This window comes from Carassius auratus, chromosome 35 (assembly GCF_003368295.1).
Source record: "Carassius auratus strain Wakin chromosome 35, ASM336829v1, whole genome shotgun sequence".
Classification (NCBI taxonomy): domain Eukaryota; kingdom Metazoa; phylum Chordata; class Actinopteri; order Cypriniformes; family Cyprinidae; genus Carassius; species Carassius auratus.
This window is the reverse complement of record NC_039277.1, coordinates 17,211,737-17,224,947: the sequence shown is the minus strand read 5'-3', so window position 1 is coordinate 17,224,947 and position 13,211 is coordinate 17,211,737. Positions and strand designations below refer to the sequence as shown.

The window sequence follows — 13,211 nt, the reverse complement described above, 5'->3', positions numbered from 1 at the left end:
ATCAATTAATCACTAGACTCAAATTGAATCTTTTGAACTGGTTTTGGAAGAAAATTGCTTTTATAAAAAGGCAGTTAAAGGGATAGTTCACCCAAAAAGGAATATGCTGTCATCATTTACTCACCTTCATGTCGTTCCAAACCCATGGGACTTTGGTTAATCTTCTAAACACAAATTAAGAAATTTTAATAAAATCTGAAATGTTTTGTTCTCTGCAGTTAACCAAAACTTAGAAGATCCAAAACGGTCAAAAATGTGTCTCAAAAAAATAATTCATATGAATTGATTAACAGTTTGAATTTAGACACTTAATAACTGCTAAGCAATGACTGACACATTCATAGAGCACATCACATATAGTAAACATGGAAGCTCAAACATGCATCCATGATGTGCGAGAACCATTGAGATTTGTTATAGTGATGTGATTCACTCAAATGAGAACTAAAGACGAATTAAATATTTTCAACATATAAGGCACCATATCTCTTTATTCTACAGCTTGAATCACATGGATACAATTTTAAAACATTTTTTTGGATCTTCAAAGTTTGATTATCTGGACTTTTAAATGGAGACACTTTTTTTGTTTTGAAGTCATACAGGTTTGGATAGATATGAGGGTGAACTATCTCTTTAAGAGTAGAACACTATAACCAATATTCCAAAACAGTTGCAAATGTGTCCTAAAGCAGATGTGGGGCTGGCCGTTCCCCAAAATCTTTCCAAAAAGGGGAACGAACAGCTTTAAACATGCATAACTGCATGCATGGGACCTCAGTTAAGCAAGAACGGGTGGGAAGAAGATCATTATAAGTTGGTATTGGGTGTACATGGAGTAAAATCCCACAGAAACTGGCGGTTTTGCTCTGCAGACCTCTAATTTAAAGTGTTGACACCATGGGCAAAAGTCATTGCTTTGATCTGTAATAGATGTTTGATTCTGACTTACATCAAGGGCCGGCTCTGAAACGTCGCCTGGTCCCCCGGGACCCCCCAGCCCAAAGCTGTCTGTGTGCATCCGGGGATTCTGGGAGGAGTTGCGGGAGTGCATGGGTCCACCGGGGCCACCCATGTTGGAGTTACCATGGAGAGATTGATGCTGCTGTTGCTGCTGCTGCTGTTGAAGGGGATTGTGGGAAGGTTCCATGCGACCAGAGTGAGGCATCTTTATTTAGGAGGAAAGGTGTAAAAACAAAATAAGACTGAAGCTGGAACACACTTGACCGTAATTTAGTGACTCGTCTTATGTTTCATTTAGAGCAGATGAGATGTGCTGCGAGTGACAGACAGGAACACTGCGCTGTGCTGTTGCACACAGAGACGTTTGAATGGATCTTATATGTGACAACATACGGGAAAGACAGAAAGCGAGACGCCAGTAAAACACACTTGGATATCCAAAGTAAGGATCATTTCAGTCCAGTACATGCAGCAAACCAGCTGCATTAATTCAAGACATATAGTCAAATACATTTATAGATTTACATAATTATTTCATTTTAGATTTTTTGCAAGCAAGCCAGCTAGACATAGAAGTATTGATGGATGGATAGACAGACAGATGAAATATGGATAATTAATAGATAGATAGATAGATAGATAGATAGATAGATAGATAGATAGATAGATAGATAGATAGATAAATAGACAGATAGATGGACAGAGACAAATAAATAGACAGAGAGACAGATAGATAGATAGATAGATAGAGACAGATAGATAGATAGATAGATAGATAGATAGATAGATAGATAGATAGATAGATAGATAGATAGATAGACAGATAGATGGACAGAGACAAATAAATAGACAGAGAGACAGATAGATAGATAGATAGAGACAGATAGATAGATAGATAGATAGAGACAGATAGATAGATAGATAGATAGATAGATAGATAGACAGATAGATAGAAAGATATATAGATAGACAGACAGACAGACAGATAGATAGAGACAGATATATAGATAGATAGATAGATAGATAGAGACAGATAGATAGATAGATAGATAGATAGATAGATAGATAGATAGACAGACAGATAGATAGATAGAGACAGATAGATAGATAGATAGATAGATAGATAGATAGACAGACAGATAGATAGAAAGATATATAGATAGACAGACAGACAGATAGATAGAGACAGATATATAGATATATAGATAGACAGACAGAGACAGATAGATAGAAAGATATATAGGATAGACAGACAGACAGACAGATAGATAGACAGACATACAGACAGAGACAGATAGATAGATAGAGACAGACAGACAGACAGACAGACAGACAGACAGACACAGATAGATAGATAGATAGACAGACAGACAGACAGAGACAGCTAGATAGATAGATAGATAGAAACAGATAGATAGATAGACAGACAGACAGACAGCTAGATAGATAGATAGATAGATAGGAAAACCAACCTGTCCTGACATCGGGTGTCCCACAGGTTTTTCAGGGGTAAGGAGACCACTCGGCAGGTCAGACTGGTAGGAGAGAGGGGGCGGCCCAGAGGCAAACTCCCCCAGGGTCGGTGTGCCAGGGGCATTGGGGAAATCAGAGAAGCCTGGTTGATTAGAGTATCCTGAGCCACCTGGAAGACATGCAACAATAAATTAAATAGGAAGGTCAAACGTATTTCATCCAAAAAATCATGCCATGTTTTTGTGATCACTATGAGTCCTTTACAGTTGGATGTGACACCTACCCTGGCTGGGATAATCAGGTGTGCTGCTGCTTCCACCTTGTGGCATAGACTGGTAGGGCGAGGAGGCTGGCCCTAAAGCTGCAATCATCTCCATGACGTTGGGCAAGATTATATGACTAGGGCTCAAGGTGCGACAGCGTTTCAGGGCAGGGCCGTCTGGGTCCTCTTTAATATGCAGGTCTGGTTTCACCGGGACCGGCTTCCAGCTGCACACCGGATCAATGGTGATCTCCTCATAGTCCGAACTAAACAAGGAGAAAATAGTTTAAGAAGTAAAATACAGAACATGCTCCAGCTTATAGTGGCCAGGAACCTTAAACCTAGACAGAAAGAGTATGTTTGACCCTCACATACAGCAGCTGACCACTACTTATGGACCCAAACTGGACGATACTGGTGATACCAATGCCATGAACTTTACAAAATTTGATAAATCCATCAATCCGTTCTTGCTTGGAAATGCTTCTTAAAACAGCCTGGGAACTTGTAAACAAAAAAATCTGTGCACTCTTCCTCTGGAAAATTGGGTAGATGCCAGCAAATCATATCTCACCCGGCTCTTGCCATTTTTGTGTGCAATATGCGTCACATGGTCAGGGAACAGTCCATGGACATGCAGTTTACGGCTAAAAATAGCATAATTTAGGATATCTGCAATCACAGTTTAGATGCTGAGGTTATATAAAAACTTACTTCTGGATGTAGATCAGAATGCCCAACATGTACTGGTCCACTTCTAGCCCCTCCAGAAGGGCTGTTTTACTGCAAGGAACAGAGAGGTTTGTCAAACTGTACAAATACATCAGATATATACCATACAAAACACATTTTTAGGAATGCACTTTTATACAGTATGATATTATTCAGGCAAATACGATAGGGCAATAGTTATTTAATAACAATGAATAAAAATATAAATAAATGTGTTATTCTAATTTTAATATTATAATTTTTTTAGTAATATTAATAACAGTACTATTTTAATCATTAATATTAGTATTTGTCATAATATTAATAAAAAACTAACATTAAGAAAAAAAATTATATTAGATTATTAAAACTAATATATATTAATATTACATAAAAAATTATATTGTATTTTGTCTAGATATATTACACATAAAACAATATAATCATGTAAATATTAGAATTTAAAAGTGAATGTAGGCATCATAACATTATAAAATATAGTATGAAAAATGCATATTCATTTTGAGATTTGTAATAGACTACATTTAGCAGTGTATTAAATATTAGTGTTTGTAATACTTTTAAGAGAATTGGATATATATCTGGATATATTTTGCATCCCAAATCCTTTTCCTAGCATTAAAACAACAAAAAGGCCATGGAGATGAAGAGTAAAATGAGAAGATGACTCTTACTTGCACACAGGACAACGCCAAGTTCCTCTCTCACAGTTGAGCTGCAGGTATGATTCCAGATCGAAGCACTGTAGACCAACAAAGATGTTAATCATCAGAGAAATTTACTGTACAATGTCATGTGATTCGAATGTAAGCTTGCAGGTCTCGTCACCTGTATATGTCTGCAGTCGTGGCCCCTGGCAGGAAGCTGGATGCGTCGGAAGGTGATCGGACACTTGAGCGACACCTTGATGGCTGTCTGTTCCACACCATCCTCGCCGTTAAGGCCGGGAGTTCCTGGGATGGTCCCGCTACTGAAGTTCCTCTTAACTGTGGCAGAAGAAAAGAGGATGAATTGTCATGGTTTTGAGTTTTTCGGCTTTTATCTGGTCAAAAATACAGAAAAACTGTGAACTATTTTCACAATTTAAAATAACTGTGTGCTACGTGACTATATTTAAAAATGTAATTTATTCCTGTGATGCAAAGCTGAATTTTCAGCATCATTAATCCAGTCTTTAGTATCACATGATCTTTCAGGTATCATGTTAATATGCTGATTTGCCGCTCAAGAAACATTTCTGATTATTATCCATGTTGAAAACAGTTGTGCTGCTTAATAATTTGGTGGAAAAACCCGTGATCCTTTTTTTTCAGGATTCTTTGATGAATAAATGCAAAAAAACAGCATTTTTTTTTTCACTCACTTTTAGCGACACAGTGGTCCGCTGGCAGGAGCCTCTTCTTCATCAGACCCTGAAGCACTGAGCGCACAGATGGCCTGTGAACCAGCTGTAGCACGAAAAGATGAGACTGCGAGAGAAAAAAGAAACAGGAAATGAACGCTGGCCCATATTAAACTCTTATTTGTCAGGATGTTTCTAATTAAGTAGACATATTCTGAAGTAAATGAGCATTGCAAGTCTCTGTACTCACACAGCAGCAGGCCGTGACCGTTATCTGGATGGTGTTGCGTCCCGGCTGACACACATGCTTCAGGTAAAGGGGTTTGTGGGAAGTCTTGTTGTCCCCGCGCTCGATGGTGAGAGGCGTGGCGTTGACGCTCACCTGTACCGACGCCGGCCAGTTGGTGTTCATCTGCCGGTCTTCGTGGTGATAGCACTTAAACTGCAGCTCCAGGTCAGGCCTAGAAAACCCATGATAGATAAGATGACGTTAAATATGACAATACTGACACATTCATAAACACAAATAATCCCGGAGATGCTGGAAGGGATGAAAATGTCTGACCTCATCATAAGGGTCTTATACACGGAGTCTCGCAGCTGGAAGACGTGGTTGCTCACAGCCAGGTTGTGCTCCAATCTAAACGGCTCCAACACCACCCCGTCCCGTACAGGGAAGGTCAGACGCAGGTCATCACTGGGGTTTCCTGCAGACAGAAGAGCAGAGTTTCAGTTACTGAGGTGCCACATGGCTTTCATTCATATCTCATTTGGCAAGAAACAAAGTCATCTTATAAGTATTGAGTATAAGTTTTTTTTAGCAGCCATATTGGGTTTTAGTTGAGACTTATCGTCTTGTTAACAGTGTCAAACGCAAACTACCCTACCCCGGCCTTTACCCTAAACAGTGTTGTTATAATTACCTAAAACTGAAAGCTGAAATGGATTTTCATCTAATATTTGTATTTTGTTATGAGTTAAATAACGTTGAATGAAGTAGTACTAAAATGACTTAAAATAACACTGCAATGAAAAGAAATTAAAGCCTAATAGAAAAGAATAATAAAAAAACGACAAAAGTACTTTTCAAGATTACTAAAAGTAAACTATAATGAAAAAAAAGCTAATTAAAATATTGATAAATACTAGTGTTATATAAATAATACTAAGAAAACAGCTCCCTTATGTGAAAAAAGCAGCTTTATACGAAGATTCATATGAAGTTTTCATCTTATGTGAGTGAGCATTATTTTAACCTTTTTTTTTGTGCAATTTCTCACTAAAAGAGCATTTGATAAAAATAAAAATAAAAAGTACATGCAATTTTGAATCCATCAGGAATCTATTGGAAATTGTGGTCTTTATATGATGTGGTTAAAATTGTTAAGCAAATTCCTATATTTTCATAAAATATTCTGAAGTCTAACAATTTGTTTTCTCTGGAACATCATATGCAGATAAACCCATCAATAAAGCTTGAATGAAATGCTTGAATTTGATTTTAACGCCAACTTTTTACATGTGATAAGCATTTTATATGACAGCAAAATATTTTTATTTCCATTTACATCAAAGAGAATTATAAACATTCCAGAGATAAGGGGGTGTTCGCTTGGCTGCAGTGTCGAGTGTTACCTGTAGGTGGCTGCAGAGAGTTAATGTTGGGCTTGATGTCATGGAGGAAGGGCGACTTGACATCTTGGCCGGGTGACATATATGGGGGCATCGAACTGCCAGGGGTCATGGGAGGAGTGGGGTTTCCTGGGAGAGGAGAGCTGGGGTATCCTGGCATCGCACGTCCAGGCTGTGAAAGACCAGACGTGTGTGCAGCCATTACAATCTGTGGCCAGATTATCTTTACAGTTAGATTTTCATAACAGATACTGTGCAAAAACACATTCAGCTGTGTGGAGTTTGGACCCTGGCTGCTAAAGTCAGATCAATGCACTCACACGAAATGGTGAAATATTAACAGGCAGCTCCAACCAACACACGTTTCACCAAACACACACATGCATGCAAGAGAAGACACCAACCCCATTGACGGCGGCCTGGCTGAAGGTGCTGTACCCGGCCCCCGTCACTCCTGAGGGCAGACTGTTGTGGCTGTTGCCCTGTCCGTTAAACTGGTCCGCTTGCTAAAAAAAACACAAATCTTTCAACATCAGGTCTAAACCAGAGCAAATAAACCTTGGTTAAGCATAATCATAGGGAGCTCAGCGCATTGCATTCTGGTACTGCTTCCTCCACAGAGATACATACTTGAGAAATTAGGTTTTGTAACAGAGCCTAAGCATGCACTCATTTAGTGCACACTACAGTGAGATGACAATAATTATAATCTACCACTGTAATTCAATACCCAATTCAATACTCAATACCCAATACTAATCGACCCAGGTTGGTTCGTGTTTCACTGGTACTTCCAAAAAATCCTTTCATGACTAGATGCCTCTTTAAAGTACACTGCTGTATTTGTTAGTATCAAATGCTGGTGTTCTTCTCTAAAAAAACGGCAGTTTGTTTATCACTAATATGGAGAAAAGGAAACTGTTGTTTGGGAAACACGATGCTGCTTTCAAACTGAAAAATATGACTATAAATAAAATATGACTGCAAGTTTTAGAAAGTACCTAAATTTGGTTACTAAGAAGGCTCAAGTCTTTACAAGCAACTTGATTTGAGGTGTCACACATCCGCAGCATGCCAAAGAAGTACTAAAATACTCTGGGTTTTTTCCAAATCCTAACTGCAAGTGTGAGCAATAACAGCGATGATCTTTGTACCTTGTAGTACTGGTTGGGGTTTCCTGGTCCTGCAGGATACTGGCCCATATTGGGTTGCTGGAGGGGCATTCGGTGGGTTGGGTAAGATGGCGACGGAGCGGACCGCTGTGGACCTGGGCCGTGGTACTGCATGGGCTGGCCTGGGTACGGGCCTCCAGCTCCCATCCCGGGACCGTACTGCTGACCCGGAAATCCCTGAAAGAACAGAACAGAACCAAATGTCAGCACTAAGCTAATATTTTTGTCTTAATCATTTTTGTTAAAGACAGTTGTTTTGAAGAGTCAACATCTAGTTTTTAACCATAACAGAAATATATATGTATATATTTTTTTTTAGCTCTGTTCCAAAATCTAAATTTACTCAACTAGTTATGTGATCTCAGCATGTCTGCCACCATATTGAGGAACCACACTAATGTAGTGTTATTCTTAACTAAAGCGAAAAATATTATACATATTTTTTGTTAAACAAGATGAAAAACTTAGAGGAAAAAACACTTAACATTGCTTTGCCAAATAACTGAAATTAAATGTTCAGTTGAAATACTAAAACTGAAAAATAAAAATAAAGTCAAATTGACAAAGCACATATATTTATTGAAACCTAAACTAAAATTAAAATGCAAACCAAAAATATATAAATATAAACCAATCCAATATATTAATACTATAACAGTGCATTTGTTCAAAAATCTAGTGAGCTGCAAAAATCACAAACCCTTGCCAAAACCCTTTAAAAAGTCCTGACGCACAATTAATTTTGGTAAAATATTGCTTTGGTTATGATGCTAACCTAAAGATGTGATCAAAAACTTCCAGTTATAAAATTTTCTTCATTAGCAGTTTATTATATAATATTAAACTATATTATACAATAAAAGTAATTTAACCACAATGAGGTATTTTTAACGAACATTTTATAATATGGAATAAATTACATGCAACATCTCGGATGACTTCTCCTAAGCTGATAATAACGCATTATGGCATTATCTGTGATACCTCATGGCCTTTGTGTCAGGAACATGTCTGATTGTCATATATATTGCCTAAACTGCATCTACTTTGACATCTGAATGCTCAAGTTGGTGAACATGAGTCTCCACTCACGTCCGAGTTATAGGGGCGTTTCAGGCCCTGCTGGTGGCGTGGAGGACCCTGCTGGCCTCCTGGGTAGACGTGATGCTGGGGCAACCTCTGACCCTGCTGTGGGTACATGGGACCCATGGAAGGAGGTCTGGAGCCGACCATTCCGGAGGGGGCCATGCCGGGTGGGCCACGGGGTCCAGAGTGTGACAGGAACTGAGTGTTGTAAGAGGAAGCACCACCCATCTGCAGAGCAAAACAACACAGAGATCCACACCCATCAGAACCAGCGTCGGGTAACAATGGCTGGAGACATGCCTGCTGTCGTGACTTATGACTGTCAGGCCCTAGGCATGAAAGGTAAACGGCAACTAGGTCACCACTGTAAACAATCAAAATCCTTCGTGGCCATGATGTCTGCCATCAAAACCCGAGAAGAAAGGCGGTATGTAAAATCTTCTAGAAAAATGAGGGGAAAATACTTTGCTTTTTTTTTTTTTTTTTTGCAATAATTAAAGCCATGTTTTTGGAAACAATGCTGGTTTATATGCATTCGTCCAGCAGGGGGAGAATTGAGCACAATGAAACCAGAGGTTACTGTGTGTCACACAATAATAATTGCTGAAGTGGATTGCAAAGCATTTACCACAAAAAAAATGAAGCAGAGTTTGCACCAATCAGATTAACAGCATGAAAAAACTGAAATTAAACAAGGGGACAAGATTCATTACTAAAACATTTAACAATGGCATGACTTATTCCAGTGACCTTCTCTTCAGTACTGTTCACCGCAACATAGGTCAACTGTACATAACGTGAACACAAACAAGTCAAGTCCCTTACAGGCCCGTAGTTGAGCTCCTGGTTCTGCTTCTCCTGTATCGCGGCTACAGTTGCTGTGGCGGTGGCCGTCGCTGTGGCTGCGGCCGCGGCTACAGCAGCTGCGGCAGCCGCTTGGGTGAAGTCAGTGGGCGGCCGGACTCCATGGGGCGGCATCCCGAGGGAACCCCCTCCGTTATTTGGGTAACTAAAGAGGACAGACAGAACACATTTCATCATAAAATAAGATTAAGAAGCTGCTGAATAAAGTGACCTGAGATATTTTTTGAAGGTGGCGTAAGTGAAGCTGATTCTTCACATTGTTGTGGAAGGAAGGTGTTGGTCTTGCGTGTCAAGGGGGAAGCTGACTGCTCTGAGTCAGTGATTCACAAGATTTATTGCGCTGCAAATTGATCTTAAGAGACATGAGTGTGTGTGAGTGGTTCTGTGAGTCAGCGCAGGGGTGGGACGTTACAGAACACACATCCCCCACTATAGTGATGTCCTTTCCGGCTGCCTGACGTCACGCAACTCCCACAAGAAGCAAAGTCTAAATACAGCCACACAAGACACTGGTCAATCTTTGGTTTCCTCACCTGCCCCCATATCCAGGCCCGGTCGCGTATCCCCCGCTGGGCCGCCCGTACATGCTCTGCTGCATGAAGCCCTTGTTGGGCTCAGGGTAGCCCTGCTGGCTCATAAACTGAGGGGAGTTCATGCCTGGGCTGTTGCCAGGCATCATGTGACCACCGGCTGAGTTACCGCCTGGACCCATGGGAGCACCAAAAACCTGCCGACAACAAGAGGAGTTTTTAGATTAGTCATGTACGTAATTGAAGATTTAGTTTTTTTTCATTATTGCTATTATGTCTCTCTCTCGCTCATATACACACACACACACACACACACACACACACACACAAACAAACACACTGATACAGTTAAGTATATGTAAGCATATACCGTATTTTCCGGACTATAAGTCAAACTTTTTTTGATAGTTTGGCGACTTATCAGGTGCGACTTATTTATCAAAATTAATTTGACATGAACTGAGAGAAATGAACTAAGAGAAAACATTACCGTCTACAGCCGCGAGAGGGCGCTCTATGCTGCTCACTGCTCCTGTATTCTACACTGAGAACATAGAGCGCCCTCTCGAGGCTGGAGACGGTAATGTTTTCTCTTGGTTCTTGGTTCTAAATAAATGCGACTTAAAGTCCAGTGTGACTTATAAATGTTTTTTTCCTCGTCATGACGTATTTTCGGACTGATGCGACTTATACTCAGGTGCGACTTATAGTCCGAAAAAAACGGTAGGTGTGGGTTTGGAAATTATGAATTTTCACTGGTATCATTTTGAGATGGAAGTGACCAAAAATTATAATAAATAATTATAACACAATATTTATGAATTACTATATGTAAGTGTTTAATTATTTCTCAATAAAACAAGAACTGCTCTGAATGATTCTAAAGGGTTTGTTAATGGGATCTGCTGGTTCACTGACAACAAGAAGAATGTTTTGTTTAAGAACCAGACATGCGTAGGACATTCTTGGAACATGCAGTGCTTTCTTTGTGGTAAACAAGCTGGTGACATCATCACGGCTGAGGGCCATTCTTACCTGGCTGGGTGAAGGATTGGTTACCCCCCACACTGTGGTTACCACAGAGAGGGAGCCGGCAGGCTGACTGGGGCCTTGTTGCCAGGGGACAGGATCATATGGGTAAGAGGCGTCACTGCAGGGCGAGAGAAACACATGGACACCGGGGTTATTAGTGCATCTGAGTGCTTCCTGTATAAAACGCTCTTAATTCACTTCTCACTGATCCACCTCGCATTACCCACAGCCAGATCCATATTATATTCCATCTACCACTTTTGTCCTGGTATGATATCAGCATATGGTGTAGAGTGTGTGTGTGTGTGTGTGTGTGTGTGTGTGTGTGTGTGTGTGTGTGAGAGAGAGAGAGAGAGGATCTTTCTGCGACTTCAGACGTGTCACAGCCACATGCTCTGAAGGTACTCGGCACAATGTTTCCATGGCGACTCCACAGTCACTTAGAGACAGGAAAGAGTAACGATGCCAAGGGAGGGGGGGGGGTGAGAGAGTAAGTGTGTGTGTGTGTGTGTGTGTGTGTGTGTGTGTCTACTGTTTTCTGTGTAACTGGATCAAACCAGATCGCTCTCAATAATCGCTAGCCATCTTTCCATAATTATCCAAACTACATCACATGCTGATCAGAACTGGGAAACATGGACCTTAGAGTCAATGCCATATTTAATTGGACTTGAATAACAACGAGGCTGTGACTGATGAATGTTGTACTGTTATGTACATCGTTCCTCTGGAAAACAAAAAAAAATTAGACCTGAATTAAAGCTGTGCAATCTATTGAATGGATTACTAAAGTCTTGGATTAATGTCAATAAATATGGGGGTTCGTACAGCTCCAGCAGAACAACGTAAATTATCAGGTAACCCATCAAAACATGCACCTAAATCTGCATTTTAGGGACTGGAAAGGTCTTAATGGATAGGACTTTGCCCAATAAGCCAACTTAAAACAAAAAGGATGGGAACAGAGCCCAAAACAACAATATTAGATAATGCTGAGTTAGCTGGTAACTTGTTTTACGACCTGTAACAATGCATGGTCAAACCATAACATGCAAATTACATGAGCACTCGCTGGTGCAAGTGACAAGAGTGAAACATATTTTAGGAAAAATACACATGGTGGGAAAAAATCTTGAGTGACTGTCATGCATCTTCAAAACAACTTGAATAATTTATCATCAGAAGTTCAGCCAAGAAGCCAAATGCATCTTTTATTGCCATCGTAAATCCTACACTGAAGCAAAACAGATACTACCGTTCAAAAGTTTTTGTTTCTGAAATTAATCCTTTTAATTCAACAAGGATAAATTAAATTGATCAAAAGTGACAGTTAAGACATTTATATATATTTTTTGAATTATTTTATAAAAAGCTGGTCTTTTAAACTTTCTATTAAATCAAAGAATCCTTGAAAAATTATTCACAGTTTTGAAAAAAAAATTGATAATCATATTGTTCCTTGAGCAGTAAATCAGCTTATTCGAATGATTTCTGAAAGTTCATGTGAAACTGAAGACTGGCGTAATTTCAAATGAAAAATCAGCTTTGATCACAGAAATAAATTACAATTCTAATATATTACAATACAAAAATAGTTAATGATAGAATAGTAAATAGTAAAACATTTCACAACAATATGATGTTTTTGATCAAATAAATGCAGCCTTCATTGGCAATAGAGACTTTCAAAATCACTTAAAAAAAATCTTACAGACTTCAAACTGTAGATAAGGGGAAATATTTCTATAGTAGTGAGTATTAAGTATGGAGTAGTACTGAGCACATTAATAACATTTCCTATCTAATTAACAAAAAGGCGAGTTCACTGAATGAGCTCCAAATTGTCTTGATTTTGTCACAGTTTCAACAGTGATTCAGTTGCAATACTGTGATGATTTAATAGAAAAAAATTTAAAATACAGTTAAATGGCCAGTAAATTATCTTGAGTCACTACTTATTGGCAGGAGTGCCAAAAACCTTGGACACTGAATGGGAGCAATCCAGGTAAAACTTATCCAAGCGGCAACAGCTCGAAAGTATCAAGAAAATGAAACCTGCGAGGGTTTATCAAGTGATAACAGGCTCTGAACAGCTTCTCACCTGAACTGACCCGAGACACCTC

At 39.4% G+C, this 13,211-nt stretch overlaps 1 protein-coding gene across 2 annotated transcripts in view; it reads right to left on the bottom strand.

The window, feature by feature from the left end:
* Positions 1-13,211, bottom strand: part of LOC113054699 (zinc finger MIZ domain-containing protein 2-like) — a 41,104-nt gene that overhangs the window by 2,423 nt on the left and 25,470 nt on the right. Inside the window, exons 3-19 of one of the 2 annotated variants that reach the window (XM_026220418.1) lie at positions 11,092-11,206; positions 10,060-10,253; positions 9,488-9,671; positions 8,669-8,890; positions 7,559-7,753; positions 6,809-6,910; positions 6,408-6,576; positions 5,338-5,479; positions 5,023-5,233; positions 4,794-4,899; positions 4,259-4,416; positions 4,105-4,172; positions 3,413-3,481; positions 2,720-2,964; positions 2,436-2,605; positions 953-1,168; positions 125-164 (exon numbers count right to left, since the gene is read on the bottom strand). In XM_026220418.1, the coding sequence (XP_026076203.1) occupies positions 125-164; positions 953-1,168; positions 2,436-2,605; positions 2,720-2,964; positions 3,413-3,481; positions 4,105-4,172; positions 4,259-4,416; positions 4,794-4,899; positions 5,023-5,233; positions 5,338-5,479; positions 6,408-6,576; positions 6,809-6,910; positions 7,559-7,753; positions 8,669-8,890; positions 9,488-9,671; positions 10,060-10,253; positions 11,092-11,206 (2,606 nt within the window). The remainder of the gene's footprint in view (positions 1-124; positions 165-952; positions 1,169-2,435; positions 2,606-2,719; positions 2,965-3,412; positions 3,482-4,104; positions 4,173-4,258; positions 4,417-4,793; positions 4,900-5,022; positions 5,234-5,337; positions 5,480-6,407; positions 6,577-6,808; positions 6,911-7,558; positions 7,754-8,668; positions 8,891-9,487; positions 9,672-10,059; positions 10,254-11,091; positions 11,207-13,211) is intronic. The other variant, XM_026220417.1, reaches the window with a different exon arrangement.